At 62.9% G+C, this 11939-nt stretch overlaps 1 protein-coding gene across 1 annotated transcript in view; it reads right to left on the bottom strand.

Annotated features, from left to right (window-relative positions):
* Window positions 1–11939, bottom strand: part of PTCH2 (patched 2) — a 40424-nt gene that overhangs the window by 15649 nt on the left and 12836 nt on the right. Inside the window, exons 4-25 of the mRNA XM_026853898.1 lie at window positions 9860–10113; window positions 9672–9741; window positions 9361–9452; window positions 7237–7432; window positions 7016–7137; window positions 6493–6640; window positions 6131–6262; window positions 5895–6050; window positions 5679–5771; window positions 5464–5589; window positions 5266–5384; window positions 4768–5173; window positions 4372–4684; window positions 3976–4118; window positions 3706–3886; window positions 2896–3179; window positions 2192–2329; window positions 1901–2043; window positions 1534–1633; window positions 876–1121; window positions 289–705; window positions 16–173 (exon numbers count right to left, since the gene is read on the bottom strand). Coding sequence (XP_026709699.1) covers window positions 289–705; window positions 876–1121; window positions 1534–1633; window positions 1901–2043; window positions 2192–2329; window positions 2896–3179; window positions 3706–3886; window positions 3976–4118; window positions 4372–4684; window positions 4768–5173; window positions 5266–5384; window positions 5464–5589; window positions 5679–5771; window positions 5895–6050; window positions 6131–6262; window positions 6493–6640; window positions 7016–7137; window positions 7237–7432; window positions 9361–9452; window positions 9672–9741; window positions 9860–10113 — 3879 coding nt within the window. The 3' untranslated portion in view covers window positions 16–173. The remainder of the gene's footprint in view (window positions 1–15; window positions 174–288; window positions 706–875; window positions 1122–1533; window positions 1634–1900; window positions 2044–2191; window positions 2330–2895; window positions 3180–3705; window positions 3887–3975; window positions 4119–4371; window positions 4685–4767; window positions 5174–5265; window positions 5385–5463; window positions 5590–5678; window positions 5772–5894; window positions 6051–6130; window positions 6263–6492; window positions 6641–7015; window positions 7138–7236; window positions 7433–9360; window positions 9453–9671; window positions 9742–9859; window positions 10114–11939) is intronic.

Genomic DNA, 11939 nt, shown 5'->3' with positions numbered 1-11939 from the left:
ATGTGTATAAGAGACAGCCCTTGGTGGGGGATGCGGGGGGGGCCGGTCCTCCTCGGCCGAGACCGGGGGGCATCGCCGCTTGGGCGATTAGCAGCACGATGCGGGCAACCCTGCTCTGCACCCTCCTGTGCCCGCCGGGCGCTGGGGAGATGCTCTGCCCAGGAGCTGTCAACCTGAGGGGAGAGAGAACAGGGTGGGGGGGTTAACCAGGTCCATCCCAAACCACCCGACACTCTCACGCCACCGTGCATGAGCCACAGGGTAGGGTGCCTGTGTCCCCAAGCTCACCTAGCGCCAGGCGCCTGCCCCGCGGTGTCCCATGCTCTGCATCTCGATGGTGTCGGGCACAGCGGTGCCACCGGTGCTGGGCACGCTGGGCTCCTCCAGGCAGTCCCGCTCGGCACCGCCAGTGAAGCCCTCGGTGCTGAAGTTGGGGTAGGAGCCAGGCAGCGTGGGGTGCAGGGCCACTGTCACCGAAGCGGTGGCCGTGACGGTGGTGTAGCTGCCAGCAGGACCCTGCAGGTGGGTGCTGTAGGTGGGCAGGGCTGTAGGGGGGGCTGGCCGGGTGCCCGGCGGGCAGGGCTGTGGGTAGTCTCGGGGTGGTGTGGGGCACTGCTCCCCGAAGGGCAGGGGCGGTGCGGGCTGAGGGCTGGGAGCCTCCTTCTTCCCCCGGACCTCTGGGCTGTCCTTGTAGGGCTTCAGCACCTGGAGGGGGGACATGGAGCATGAGGGCCCCCAGCCATGCCGAGCAACCCTTTGGTAACCCCACCAGCACCACAGGGGACCCATGAGCCCCTGTCCCCCAGCTCCACCCATGACCCTCTCCCAGGGGATGCTGGGGAGCCAGTGACGCTGCAGTGGGCAGAGACACTCACAGTGATGCGAGGGAAGCTGGGGTCCTTGCCGGCCTCCAGTAGGATGTGTGCCGGGGCAGGGGGCATGATGAAGGGTCCCCGGGGGCTCCCTGGCCCCACACCCTCTGCATAATGCTCTGTGTCCGAGGGATCAGGGAAGGCGGCGGGCCAGGCTGGGGCACGGCGGACGTACAGACCCCCGGGGCCCAGGCATGGGGGCAACGGATCCGGTGCAGGCAGGTGGGGGCTGTTATCCACTGGGGATGCCTGGGGAGAGAGGGGACAACGTCAGAGGGACCAGGGACATACAGGGATAGAGGACTGTGGGGTGGCAGGGAGTATGGGGTGATGTGAGGATGGGGTAAGGGCTGTATGGGGTGAGGGAGATACAGGATGAAATGGGTCAGAGAGGGATGTGGGGAGTCGAGTGTGGGGTGAGGCAGGAATGGGGTCAAGCAGGCATGGGGCAAGTTGGATATGGGGCAGAGAAAGGATGGGGTAAAGCAGAGATGGTACAGGGTGACGGATGGGGTGAGGTGGGTACGAGGCGAGGTTGGGACTGGACAAAGCAAGGACGGGTATAGGGTGAAGGGGTGACAGGGTGAGGGGCAATAGGGCATGAAGAGAGATGGGTACGGGGCTGGAGAGGGACAGAGAGAGGTGGGATGGGGTCTTGTACCTCAGGAGGTGGCCCGATGACCGAGAGCAGGACTGGGAGCAGCACCAGCCCATTGAGCAGCCCCAGCAGCGTCAGGATGGTAAGCACCGCAAAGAAGTACCTGGGGGCCACAGGCAGAGGGGGTAAGTGGGCACAGCTGCCATGAACCCCGTCCCACCCCAAACACAGCTTCCCACACCACACACCCCGGACTCCCCATGTCACAGCCTCTGTGCAAGACAAGGTGGGTGCCCCCAGCAAGACATGTCCTTGCCAGCTGCCCCCACATCCCCACTGCCAGACAGGGGGTCTTCCACGCTCACCAGCCTCCACTGACAAAGCTTTTGGCAAGCAGCAAGCAGCTGGTTTACCCAACTCTGGCGCGTACCTCATGATGAAGTCAAACTCGGAGCCAGCCAACATGAGGACGCCCAGGAGGGTGGAAACAGCACCGTCCATCACGGGGGCAAAGGTGTGCTCCAGTGCTGCGGCCGAGCGCACGTTCCTGCTCCCCACAGCCGTCAGGAAGCCCTGCATGGGATGGGGATGTCATGTGGGGCTTGTCTCCCTGTGCCACCCATGACATGGCCACCCACTAGCACATGGCCAAGGGGGTGAGGGTGCCTGGGAGTGGGAATTGGGGTGTTCTGTGGCTGGGCAGGGGTATGCCTGTGCTCACCAGGGCCACGTGGACGGTGAACTCCACACCAATGCCCACCGAAGCGATGAGGATGACCACAGGGATGGCGCTCAGCTTGATGCCCATCAGCCCCATGATGCCAAACAGCTCCACTGCCATCATGGCCAGGATGGAGACCTGGGGGTGTGGTGGGGTCAGCGAGGGGTGGCTCTGACTGGCTGTCCCCTCTGTCCTTCCGCCTGGCATACCTGATCCCACCTCTCCATACAGGGCAGCCTCACCCCATTGCCCCTTTTCCTTCTATTTGGGGTGTTCCTCTGTCCTATTTTTTGGAGCCACCCTCAATCTCCTCTGCATGGATGTGTCCAAACCCCTACCCACTACACACATTCCCTTCATAAGGGGTGTCCCTGATCCCTCCATATGGGTCCCCCACTCACTGCCACCTCCATATGGGTGTCCCCCTCACCCTCTTCTGCACGGATGTCCCCAGAACCTTGTCCCCTCCATATGTTCCTTTCATAAGTGATGTCCCTGATCCCTCCATAAGGGTGTCCACCACCCATTACCACCTCCATACAGGTGTCCCTTCCACCCAGGGGTGGCCACCCCATCACCCCATCCCCATGCCAGGACGCACCTAGCAGAATGGGAGCAGGCTGGATGTCCCTCTCCCCACCCATCAGGAGGGCAGCACAGCCTGTCACACTCCCCCTGCCCCATGCATCGGGGTGCGTACTCACGATGATGCCAGCCGTCCAGGGGTTGAGCAGCAGCAGGGCGCAGACGAGGAAGGTGCAGGCCAGCAGGATACTGATGGCCAGCAGGAACCAGTGGCGCAGGCCAATGTACTGCTCCCAGAAGAGGAAGGGGTAGCCGCTGGGGTAGCTCAGCACCCCGTGGCGCTGGGCAGCCTCCCGGCAGATGGCCCGCACGCTCTCAATCGCCTCCACGAAGTCGGCCGTGCGACGCAGCCCACTCAGGTAGAAAGGGAACTGGGCGAACTCCAGTGGCTGGGCTGCTGGGACTGGGGAGGAGAGCACGGGCAGTATGGGTGTAGGGGCAGCACGGGGGCACCCCAGCCACACCCTTCTGAGTGCAGCCCAGGCAGCCCGATGCCTTGCAGGGCACCATGGGGCCAGAGAGTGCACAGGGAGCTGACTGGGGGCAAGGAGGGGGTATCTCTTTCAGCAGGATGCTTGTGGGGTAGGGGATCATGGAGAGAAGGGGAATGTTTGTGGGGCAGAGGGAGAAGAGTGGAGGGGCTTCTTTGTGGTGGGATGTTCATGGGTTGGAGCAGGGTGGGGTTGCTGCAACACGAGGGTGAAGGGCAGGGGGATGCTCAGGGTGTGGGGTACAGGGGGACGAGCATGGGGCAAGGGGAAGCAGGGCGGTTTCTCTACCGGATGATGCTGATGAACGAGGGATGCAGTGGGGGGGTTTCCCTTTGGGGCAATGCTCGTGGAGCAGGAAAGGTGTAGGGAGTGGGGTCCTCTGCAAGGGGATGCTGGGGGGCAGGAGGGGGCTGTGCAGAGCCCACTACGCTCACTCACTTCGCAGGTTCTCGCCCGTGGTGTCGTATTTGTCATGGATCCACTCGGGCGGCGGGGGGTAGAAGTTGGCCTGGGAGGCAGCGAAGCCCAGGGGGTCATTGCTGGCCCACACCGTCAGGCAGATGTAGAAGGTGTCAGGGGGGATGATGCCGTTCTCGTCCACCAGCCGCCGTGTGGTCAGCTACGGGGAGAGAACAGGAGCAGGTATGAGCTGCATAGCGGGCACAGTGTTGACCCCAGCCTGGCTGTCCCAGCCCCATTTCCACATACCTGATTGAAGTTGAAAGGCTCCTTCTTGTTGCCAGTCTGGATTAGGAGCTTGTACGCCAGTGCCCCATCCTCAGAGCCATTGCGGTAGCTGTCGTGGGTGATGCGCCCAGCTTGCCAGTCCCTGTCAAAGGTGGCCTGGAGCCCTGGGGACACAGTGCAGGGAGTGAGTTTTCCTTGGGATGCACCAACCTGCACAGCCCGGGTAGTGTGCTGCCAGCGGGACAGGCATGCAGAAACCCCAGGGCTCAGCTTGGCATTGCTGGGCACCTTGGGGACACCAAGGGACCACCCTCCCCAGGGAGCCAGACACCAGAGAAGGCATTCCCAGGCCAGGGGGCAGGCTGGGGACAGGGTCCTGGGGCAGGGAAGGTCATGGAGAAGAGGGATGTCTCTCACCTCGCAGCCAGTCCTGGAAGTAATGGAGCCACATCTTGGGCAGGTCGCGGTTGCCCTCCCGCACCACATATTTGACAGTGCTGAAGGCCTGGTGCAGGCTCAGCAGGGCGGCTTGGGCGCCAGGGTAGTGGAAGCCACCCTTGGTGACAATGAACATGTTGTAGAAGGAGAAGTACTTGAACTGGGCTGAGATAAAGGCGTGTGCCTTGGTGTCCCGTGGCACGATGTCCGTCAGGTAGAGCCCGTCGTGCACCATGGTGGTGCCGTAGAGGCTCAGCCCCAGCAGCGCCAGGAACAGCACCGCCACCACTGCCTGCGGGGACAGCGGGGGGGTCAGGCAGGGTCCCCTGCCACCCACCCGCCTCAGGAGGCACCACCAGGGCCGTTCCCACTCACCTTGGTCCGGGTCCGCAGGAGGAGCGGGGCGTACTTCTCCCGGGCGAAGTCAGCAAGGCTCCAGCGGCAGAAGGGCAGGGGGACACACTCGCGCCCACCCTTGGCCTCGTCCAGCTGGGCCAGCAGGTCCCGGGTGGAGCTGGACGGGGTGAAGACTTGCGAGCCCAGGGGGTCGGTGGGTGGCAGGAGGACAGCGGGCGAGGTGCACACCTGGGAGGTGGGTGGCAGAACGGTGACAACGTGGTGTCCCGAGGGGTCACACCGGGTGAAAGCTTGCACAGTGGTGGTGATCTGGGTGCTCGTGGCCACACTGGGGTGCCCGTACGGGGACGGGTGGCAGGCATGGTTGTCATTGGCATCAGCGAGCTCCTGGGGTTGGATCTGGATGACCCGCGAGGAGCAAGGGCTGTGGGGAGAGAGGAAAGGAGCAGAGTCACCCCATGCTTCTGGGGGGGACCCACAGGGTCAGCCCCAGCCTGGCCACCCTGGTGCTGATACCTGTAGAAGCAGCAGAGGATGTCAAGCCGGCGTTTCTCCCGACGGTACAAGTCCAGGCTCAGGATGGCGGGGAAGACGAAGAGCACCATCGCGAAGTTGAACACCACAACCACTGCAGCCTGTGGGCGGGGGGGGACATGTCAGAGTGAGGTCTGGCCATCCCTTTCTGCCCCCCCAAGAGAGGGACCCTGGCCCTACCTGGAGGGAGAAGGCACGGAGGGCAGGGATGGGCACCAGGGCTGCCATGAAGAAGGCGATCATGTTGCTGACAGAGGTGAGAGCCACACTGGTCCCTGTGCGCTTCAGGCACTCGCCTGTCCGCTCCTGAGGGGACAGAGGAAGAGGATGATGAGAGGGGCCATGGGGAAGTGGGAGGGGTCTGAGGAGTCCCCAGACAGGGCTTGGGTGCTCACCTTGAAGGGGATGTGCTGGCTGGTCTCAGTGAAGGCGTGAGCCAAGAGGAACATGTCGTCCACACCAATGCCGAGGGCCAGGAAGGGCAGGACCTGTCAGAGAGCAGCCAGTGTCAGTGGGGGCACATGGCCACTGCCCAGGAGGGGACCCAGCCACCCTGCAAGCCCCAGGGTCCCACCAGCCCCATGGTATCCGGATCTTCCCCCAGCACATACCTGAGTGGTGGCTGCATTGAAGGAGATGCCCAGCAATGAGCAAAGTCCCAGGCCAGAGGCCACAGAGAGGGCCACAAGCAGGACCCCGGCCAGGCCCACGGCTCCTTGGGACTTGGAGCAGTCCCACCGCAGCATGGTGACGCAGGCGTAGGCCAGCTGGAAGTGCACAGCTGGTTAGCAGGGATGGGGGGGAAGAGGGAGGGATGGCAGGGGACAGAGAGAGAGGGCACACGCACCATGAGGAGGTAGCCCCCGGCCACCCGGATGGCGCTGACGTCGGAGAAGGACTTCATGATATCATTGAGTGTGGTGGTGGAGAAAGCGTGGACGCTCTGCGTGGCGTTGGGTGGGATAGAGTCCTGCGCCAGCTGCCGGAGGTGCACCCCATTAGAGGGATCAGGACCACCCCCACTCCCCAGTACACACCCCCCCAGAGCCCCTCAGGGTGTCAGCGTTGTCACTGAGAGTCCTGAGGGACTCCTGGACCACAAGAGAGCAGTGCCAGAGCCCGTGGCCACATGAAAACCTGGGCACAGGGGGATGCCATGCACAAGCTCACTCCTGCTCAACCCACACAGGGGCTGTTCCCAGTACTCACCTCCACAAATTTCCTCTGCCAGGCCTCCAGGATGGCACCCGCCTTCTCCTCACTCCAGCTGATGTCATGGATCTCGTAGTCATCCTTGAAGTGCTCGAAGAGCTGCCGGGGGCTCATGAGGAGGAACATGGTCTGCAGGGCCTCAGCGCTGGGGGACAGGCATGCACCTTGCTGGGACCGGCTGCAGTGTCCCGGGATGCAGGAATGGGTCCATCCCCCACCCCATGGCTCCCAGCCCCACCATGGACACCCAGGACAGGACCCAGGCATCCTGCCCCCCATCCCTACCCTTGCTGTAAAGCACTGCCCCACCTGCCAGCCCCATACACTCGCCAGCCCCACATGCTCTCCCAGACAGCCCCGCAGCCCCTCTTGCAGCCAGTGCAGGTTCCCATGAGCATGAGGATAAGGATGAGATGAGGATGAGGATAAGGGAACCCTGCCCCAAATGGTCCTGGGGGTGAGTGCTGTGACTGAGCCCCTGTGCCATGCCTGGGGACACCCACACCGCAGCGGCTCTCACCGTAGCAGCTTGCCCTGGGAGTCTTTGGTTGTGCCGCCTAAAATCAGCTCCTGCTGCCAGCGCATGAATTTCCTGGAGAAGCCGTGGCAGCCCCCTGAGAGCTCAACCGGGATGTCAGGGCTCTGTGGTGGAGGGGAGGTGTCAGGGATGCAGGACTGTGGGGTAGGCTGGGGAGCAGAAAGCCCCCGCACGCCTCCTGATCCCCACAGGCTGTGACCCACCTGCTGACTCTGCTTGTTGGGAGCACTGGGAGGGCACTGGGGGTCCCGGGGGTCCAGGCAGGGCCGCTCCATGTAAGCCTGCCCCACCTCTGCCTTCTCCAGCAGCTCCTTGAAACCTTCCAGGGATGTGAACTGCCCTAGCTCCTCCATCAGCTGCAGAGGGTCCAGGTTGCTCCACTGGATGTCCGGGCGGCCCCTGGCGAGAGAGAAGGACTGGGGTGATGGAGGATGCTGATACCACTGCCACCCCATCCCATGAGTCCCGGGGTACCCTTGAAGGCAGGGCACGAGGAGGCAAAAGAGAAACATCAATCCCCAGCACATCTCCTACCCCTTGTTGGGGCTGCCTGCAGCGCACCCCCCCCCCCCCCCCCCCTGCCCTAGTCAAGTAGCATGCCTGATCCTGTTAGGCTGGGACAAAGCAGGGAGAGCCGGCCCCACCGCCCGGCCCCGCTTTGTGTGAGCAGTCAGGTCGATTACTGCCCGCGGGCTAACATCTTGATAGAGGGGAGCAGGCAGCAAGGGCTCCTGGCATCCCCTCCAGCCCTTCCTGCCATCTCCCAGCAGGCTGGGGGTTTTGGGGCTCAGCAGAGGTTCTGGGAGCTCAGGATGGTGCTGGGACCTGGGCATGGATCAGGTCCTCAGAGGTCCTGCAGGAGCCCATGGGACTTGGGTACCCAGGAAAAGGGGCTTTTCCATTCCATGTGGATGCTTTGATCCCTCCATCCCACCCCGAGATGCTGGGGGCCAGCTCCCAGCCTCACTCGGCTGCTTTTTTTAAGGCAGAAAGGACACACAAAAAAAGCCAATAACCCAGCCCAGCACTCCAAAGAGGGGAAGAAAAAGCCCCGAGCGAGTGTGGGCTCTGGGGAGAAATGCAGCCTAATAATTCATGAAGGCTGGCTGGGCCGGAGCTGGCCGTTCGAGATTCCCACATACCAACCGGAGCTGCTGCTGCTTCCAAAGAGAGCCCCTTTTATCTGCTTTCGCTTGCTTCACTGAGCCAGGGCAAATCCTTTTGTCTTTCCATAGATTGCTGCTCTTTGTTCTCCCAGCTCCCGCCCCGCTCACCCCTCAGCGTTAAAAAGGGGGATGAGTCCCCATGGGCTGGCCAGTGCTCAGCTGGGGTGCCTGCCCAGGCACCCACTCACCCGGCTGCGAGGAGACATGGGTCCCACCACTGCTGCGGGTGCCACCCTGCCTGCCACACACTCCAGCACCAGGATGCTGCCCACTCTGGATGATGATGCCACCAGCATCCCGTTCTGCACAGTCACCCCAGCCCCGCTCGCTCCTGCTCCCAGCTGCTCCAGGCTGGGATGGGGAGAACCTGAGGTGTTGGGGGGGCAAAGCCGGTCCCCCAGTCCTGGCTGGGGATGCTGCGGCCCCTTCCCCCTCCTCCCGTCCAGCAGCAGCCTGAATAAGGCCACTATTTCATCTGTTTGGCAAGGGACAGCTTTCAGAGCAGCATTAGCATGAGAAAGCGAGGGGCTGCGTTTGCTGACAATGCACAAGCCGCCCTGGCTCTCCCGGACAAACACACGCGTAAACAGAAGGAATGTGGGGGGGGGCTCCCCCCGCCCAGCCCAGGGTCCCCAGCCCCACCACCGCGGTGTAGGGAGCTGGCCAGGAGTCACCCACCACCCACTCCGGGGACGCTGCACCCTCTGTGTCCCTTGGCACGGCTCAGGCTGTGGGTGCCCTCCTTGCCATCACGGCACCCACAAAGCGCTGTAGAGGAGGACAAGCCCTCAGGGACCTGCCTGCTGCATGGCCTCTGTCCCCGTGTCCCCATCCCTGGCTGGTGTGATGGCATGGCATGGCAGGGATGGGCAGCTCCTGCCCGTGGCTGCAGCCCCCCCCGCAGTGGTGCTGCTCTGCCTGTGCCACAGAGGCCAGGCAACAATGCCAGGGATGTGTCCCTGGCCTGTTGACCCAGCAGAATGAGCAATGGGGGTGGGACCATCCTGGGGCCAAGCAGGACAAGCAGCAGCACTGAGGGACCTCGGGGCAGCAGGGCCAAGCTGCATGGGGAGGTCAAGCACAGCCCCTTGGCAGTCATCCTAGGTCTTGCTCCCACCCATGCCCACCCCCCTCCAACGCAAGACAGCCCCCCACACTCACGGGAGGTAGGCTGAGCCTCCCTGCAGCTTGGCGCCTTCCCAGAAGCAGTCTAGCGGCGTCAGGATCACGCAAGGGAACAGCTTCTCTATCATCTGCGGGAGGAGAAGCGAGGGGTCAGCAGGGATGAACCAGGCCCCTGCTGCTCCCTGCCAGACCTGCTGGGCTGCCCAAACCTGTACCCTCCCACACGGAGCTGGTAGTGCCTTTGCAGCAAGCTGGCAAGTCCCATCCCTGCCCATTTCTTGGGGGACTGATTCCCCCGGCAGGGGGGAGGGGGGGGCCCTATGGGCCACACTGTGCCCATCACTCACCCTCTCAATCATGCCATTCTCAATGATGGGGACACCCGACTTGTAGCAGATCTTGTTCAAATCCCACGATCTGGAAAGAGAGGAGTAGCTGAGGATGGACACGAACCCGCAGGGGACACTGCAAGGGGTGGGGGGACACGCAGGACACAGCGGGGGTCCCTGTCCCCACCGTCCGGAGCCGGACTCACTTTCCGTACAGCGAGACTTGGACTTTGCTGGCGGCCAGGGCCGCCTCGAGGTGGAGCTGCAGGGCCTCCTGCGTCAGGATGTTCTCCCCGTCCTTCTTCGGGGTCTGGATCAACATTTGGGAGGTGTAGACGGACTCCTCACCCAGCTTCTCCTTGGTGTAGCGCAGCTCCTGGCTCACCCGGCTGCCCGCTGCGGAGGGGACCACGACGTGCCCTGTCAGTGCCACGGCTGGCAGAGCCCCCACCCCACCGTCCTGCCCAGGGAAGGGGACAGGCAGGAGCAAGGCCCTGCAGCATCAGATGGTGCCACGTTAACCAGAGGGGAGCTGCTTGCCGTGGGGTTCCCCAACTGCTGCACCCAGGGGACACAAGCAGGGAGCATCCCAGCCCACACTGGCCCAGGCACCCCCCTTCCCACACAACATGGCTATTTCCAACACCAGAGCAGTTGCTTTCCCTAGAAAAACCCCACGGATGGGTGGCTGGTGAAGCAGATGGGACGCATCCTGCCCACTTCCACCCCTGCACTGTGGTGGACACTGCAGATGCCCAACACAACTGGCCCCCGATGCCGCAAGCGAAACTAGAGACATCCCACCCTGTCTGGCTGCTCCCTGGCACCCCAAGGTGAGCAGCATTTTGGTCAGGGAATGGGTGTAGGGAGAAGCAGGCACACCCGAGCCCCCTCAGGTGCAGTCTCTCCCAGGAGGGGTTTAGGGACAGGGGAGGGACATGGCTCTACGGGACCCCTGTCCATCCCAGACAGTAGCAGGAGAGCTTGGAGAGCAGCAGGGATGAGGTTTCTGGGAGAAGCCGCCAACTTCATTTACAGCCACCTCAGCACAGAAGAGAAACCCCCTCCCAGTCAGCATTGCTGGGGCTCAGATCAAACCCCGCGTGGCATTTCGTGTGACAGAGCACTGTCCCAAGGACAGCTGTCCCTGTCCCCATCAAACAAGGGGCTCCCATCCCTCCTGGTACAGCAAAGGAGGGATGACACAGCCCAGAGGAGGGTGGGACGCTGAGACCCCCCCGGCAAGTGCAACACCCAATCACTCTGCTCCCAGTCCCCTGCCTGGGAGAGGGGCATGCTGCATGTAGCCCCCAGCCCAGTGCCACCCACCAGGGGCACCCCAGGGTGCCCAGCATCAGGACGCATCCTAGGGGCAGCACTGCTGGCAGGGGCGAGGCTGGTTCCTGTCCAGCCCCGGCTGCTGGGGAAGGAGAGGGGGTGTCAGGATTCATCCATGTCGGGACACTCCCTCAGCAAGAGGCGGGGGCCCCGGCAGGCCTGGCCCCCCGCCAGCGCCGAGGAGGCCAGAGCAAGACCGCAAATAAGGAGCAGAATCTTCCCTTTTAATGACTTATTATATGGGTTGGTGTTCTGTTTTTTTTTTTTTCTTTCCCCTGCTTTTTGGGAACGGGGAGGGGGAAGCGTCTTTATTGTTCCTGGCTGGGCCGGGGAGCAGCTGGTGTCCATCAGATGCCAGTTGGGATGGAGGTTGTGCCAGGGCTGGGGAGGGGGGGGACATGGCCACAGCCTTTGTGTGTGTCAGAGGGGACGGCAGTGCCCGGGGCAAGGGGATGAGGACACAGGGAGGATGGGTGTCACGGGCAGGGTGGGGGACAGGACACCCGTCCTCTTCCCAGCAGGCTGGGAGGTCGGGCAGGAGGTGCACTGAGCTGCTCTGATCTCAGCCGTGCCACCCACACCGAACCCGGGCGGGTGGTGGGACACGGCGATGTGGGGGTGCCCAGCCTCACCGCTGCTCCCAGGACCCATCCTGCTGCACCCCACGGGCATCTCCACCCAGCATGGCCACGGGAGGAGATGCACATCTGCAAACGTGGAGTAGGGGGGGAGCCCCCCAAAAAAATAAAGAAAAAAAGAAACAGAGAGAGAAAATAAAAAGCCGTCCCTTGTAATTAGTGTTAATTTGGAACAGGGCACTGCGAGCCGTCAGCAAGCTTCAAAGGCCGTGAGGAAGCCTCAAATTCCAACACCCTAATTAACCAAAGAGCAACATGAAAAGACAAGGCAGCGCACACAGGGCTGCCAAGGACCTGTCTCTTATACACA

Source organism: Athene cunicularia (assembly GCF_003259725.1).
Source record: "Athene cunicularia isolate RWA chromosome 8 unlocalized genomic scaffold, athCun1 chr8_part1, whole genome shotgun sequence".
Classification (NCBI taxonomy): Eukaryota; Metazoa; Chordata; class Aves; order Strigiformes; family Strigidae; genus Athene; species Athene cunicularia.
This window is presented reverse-complemented; position numbering and strand designations above follow the sequence as displayed.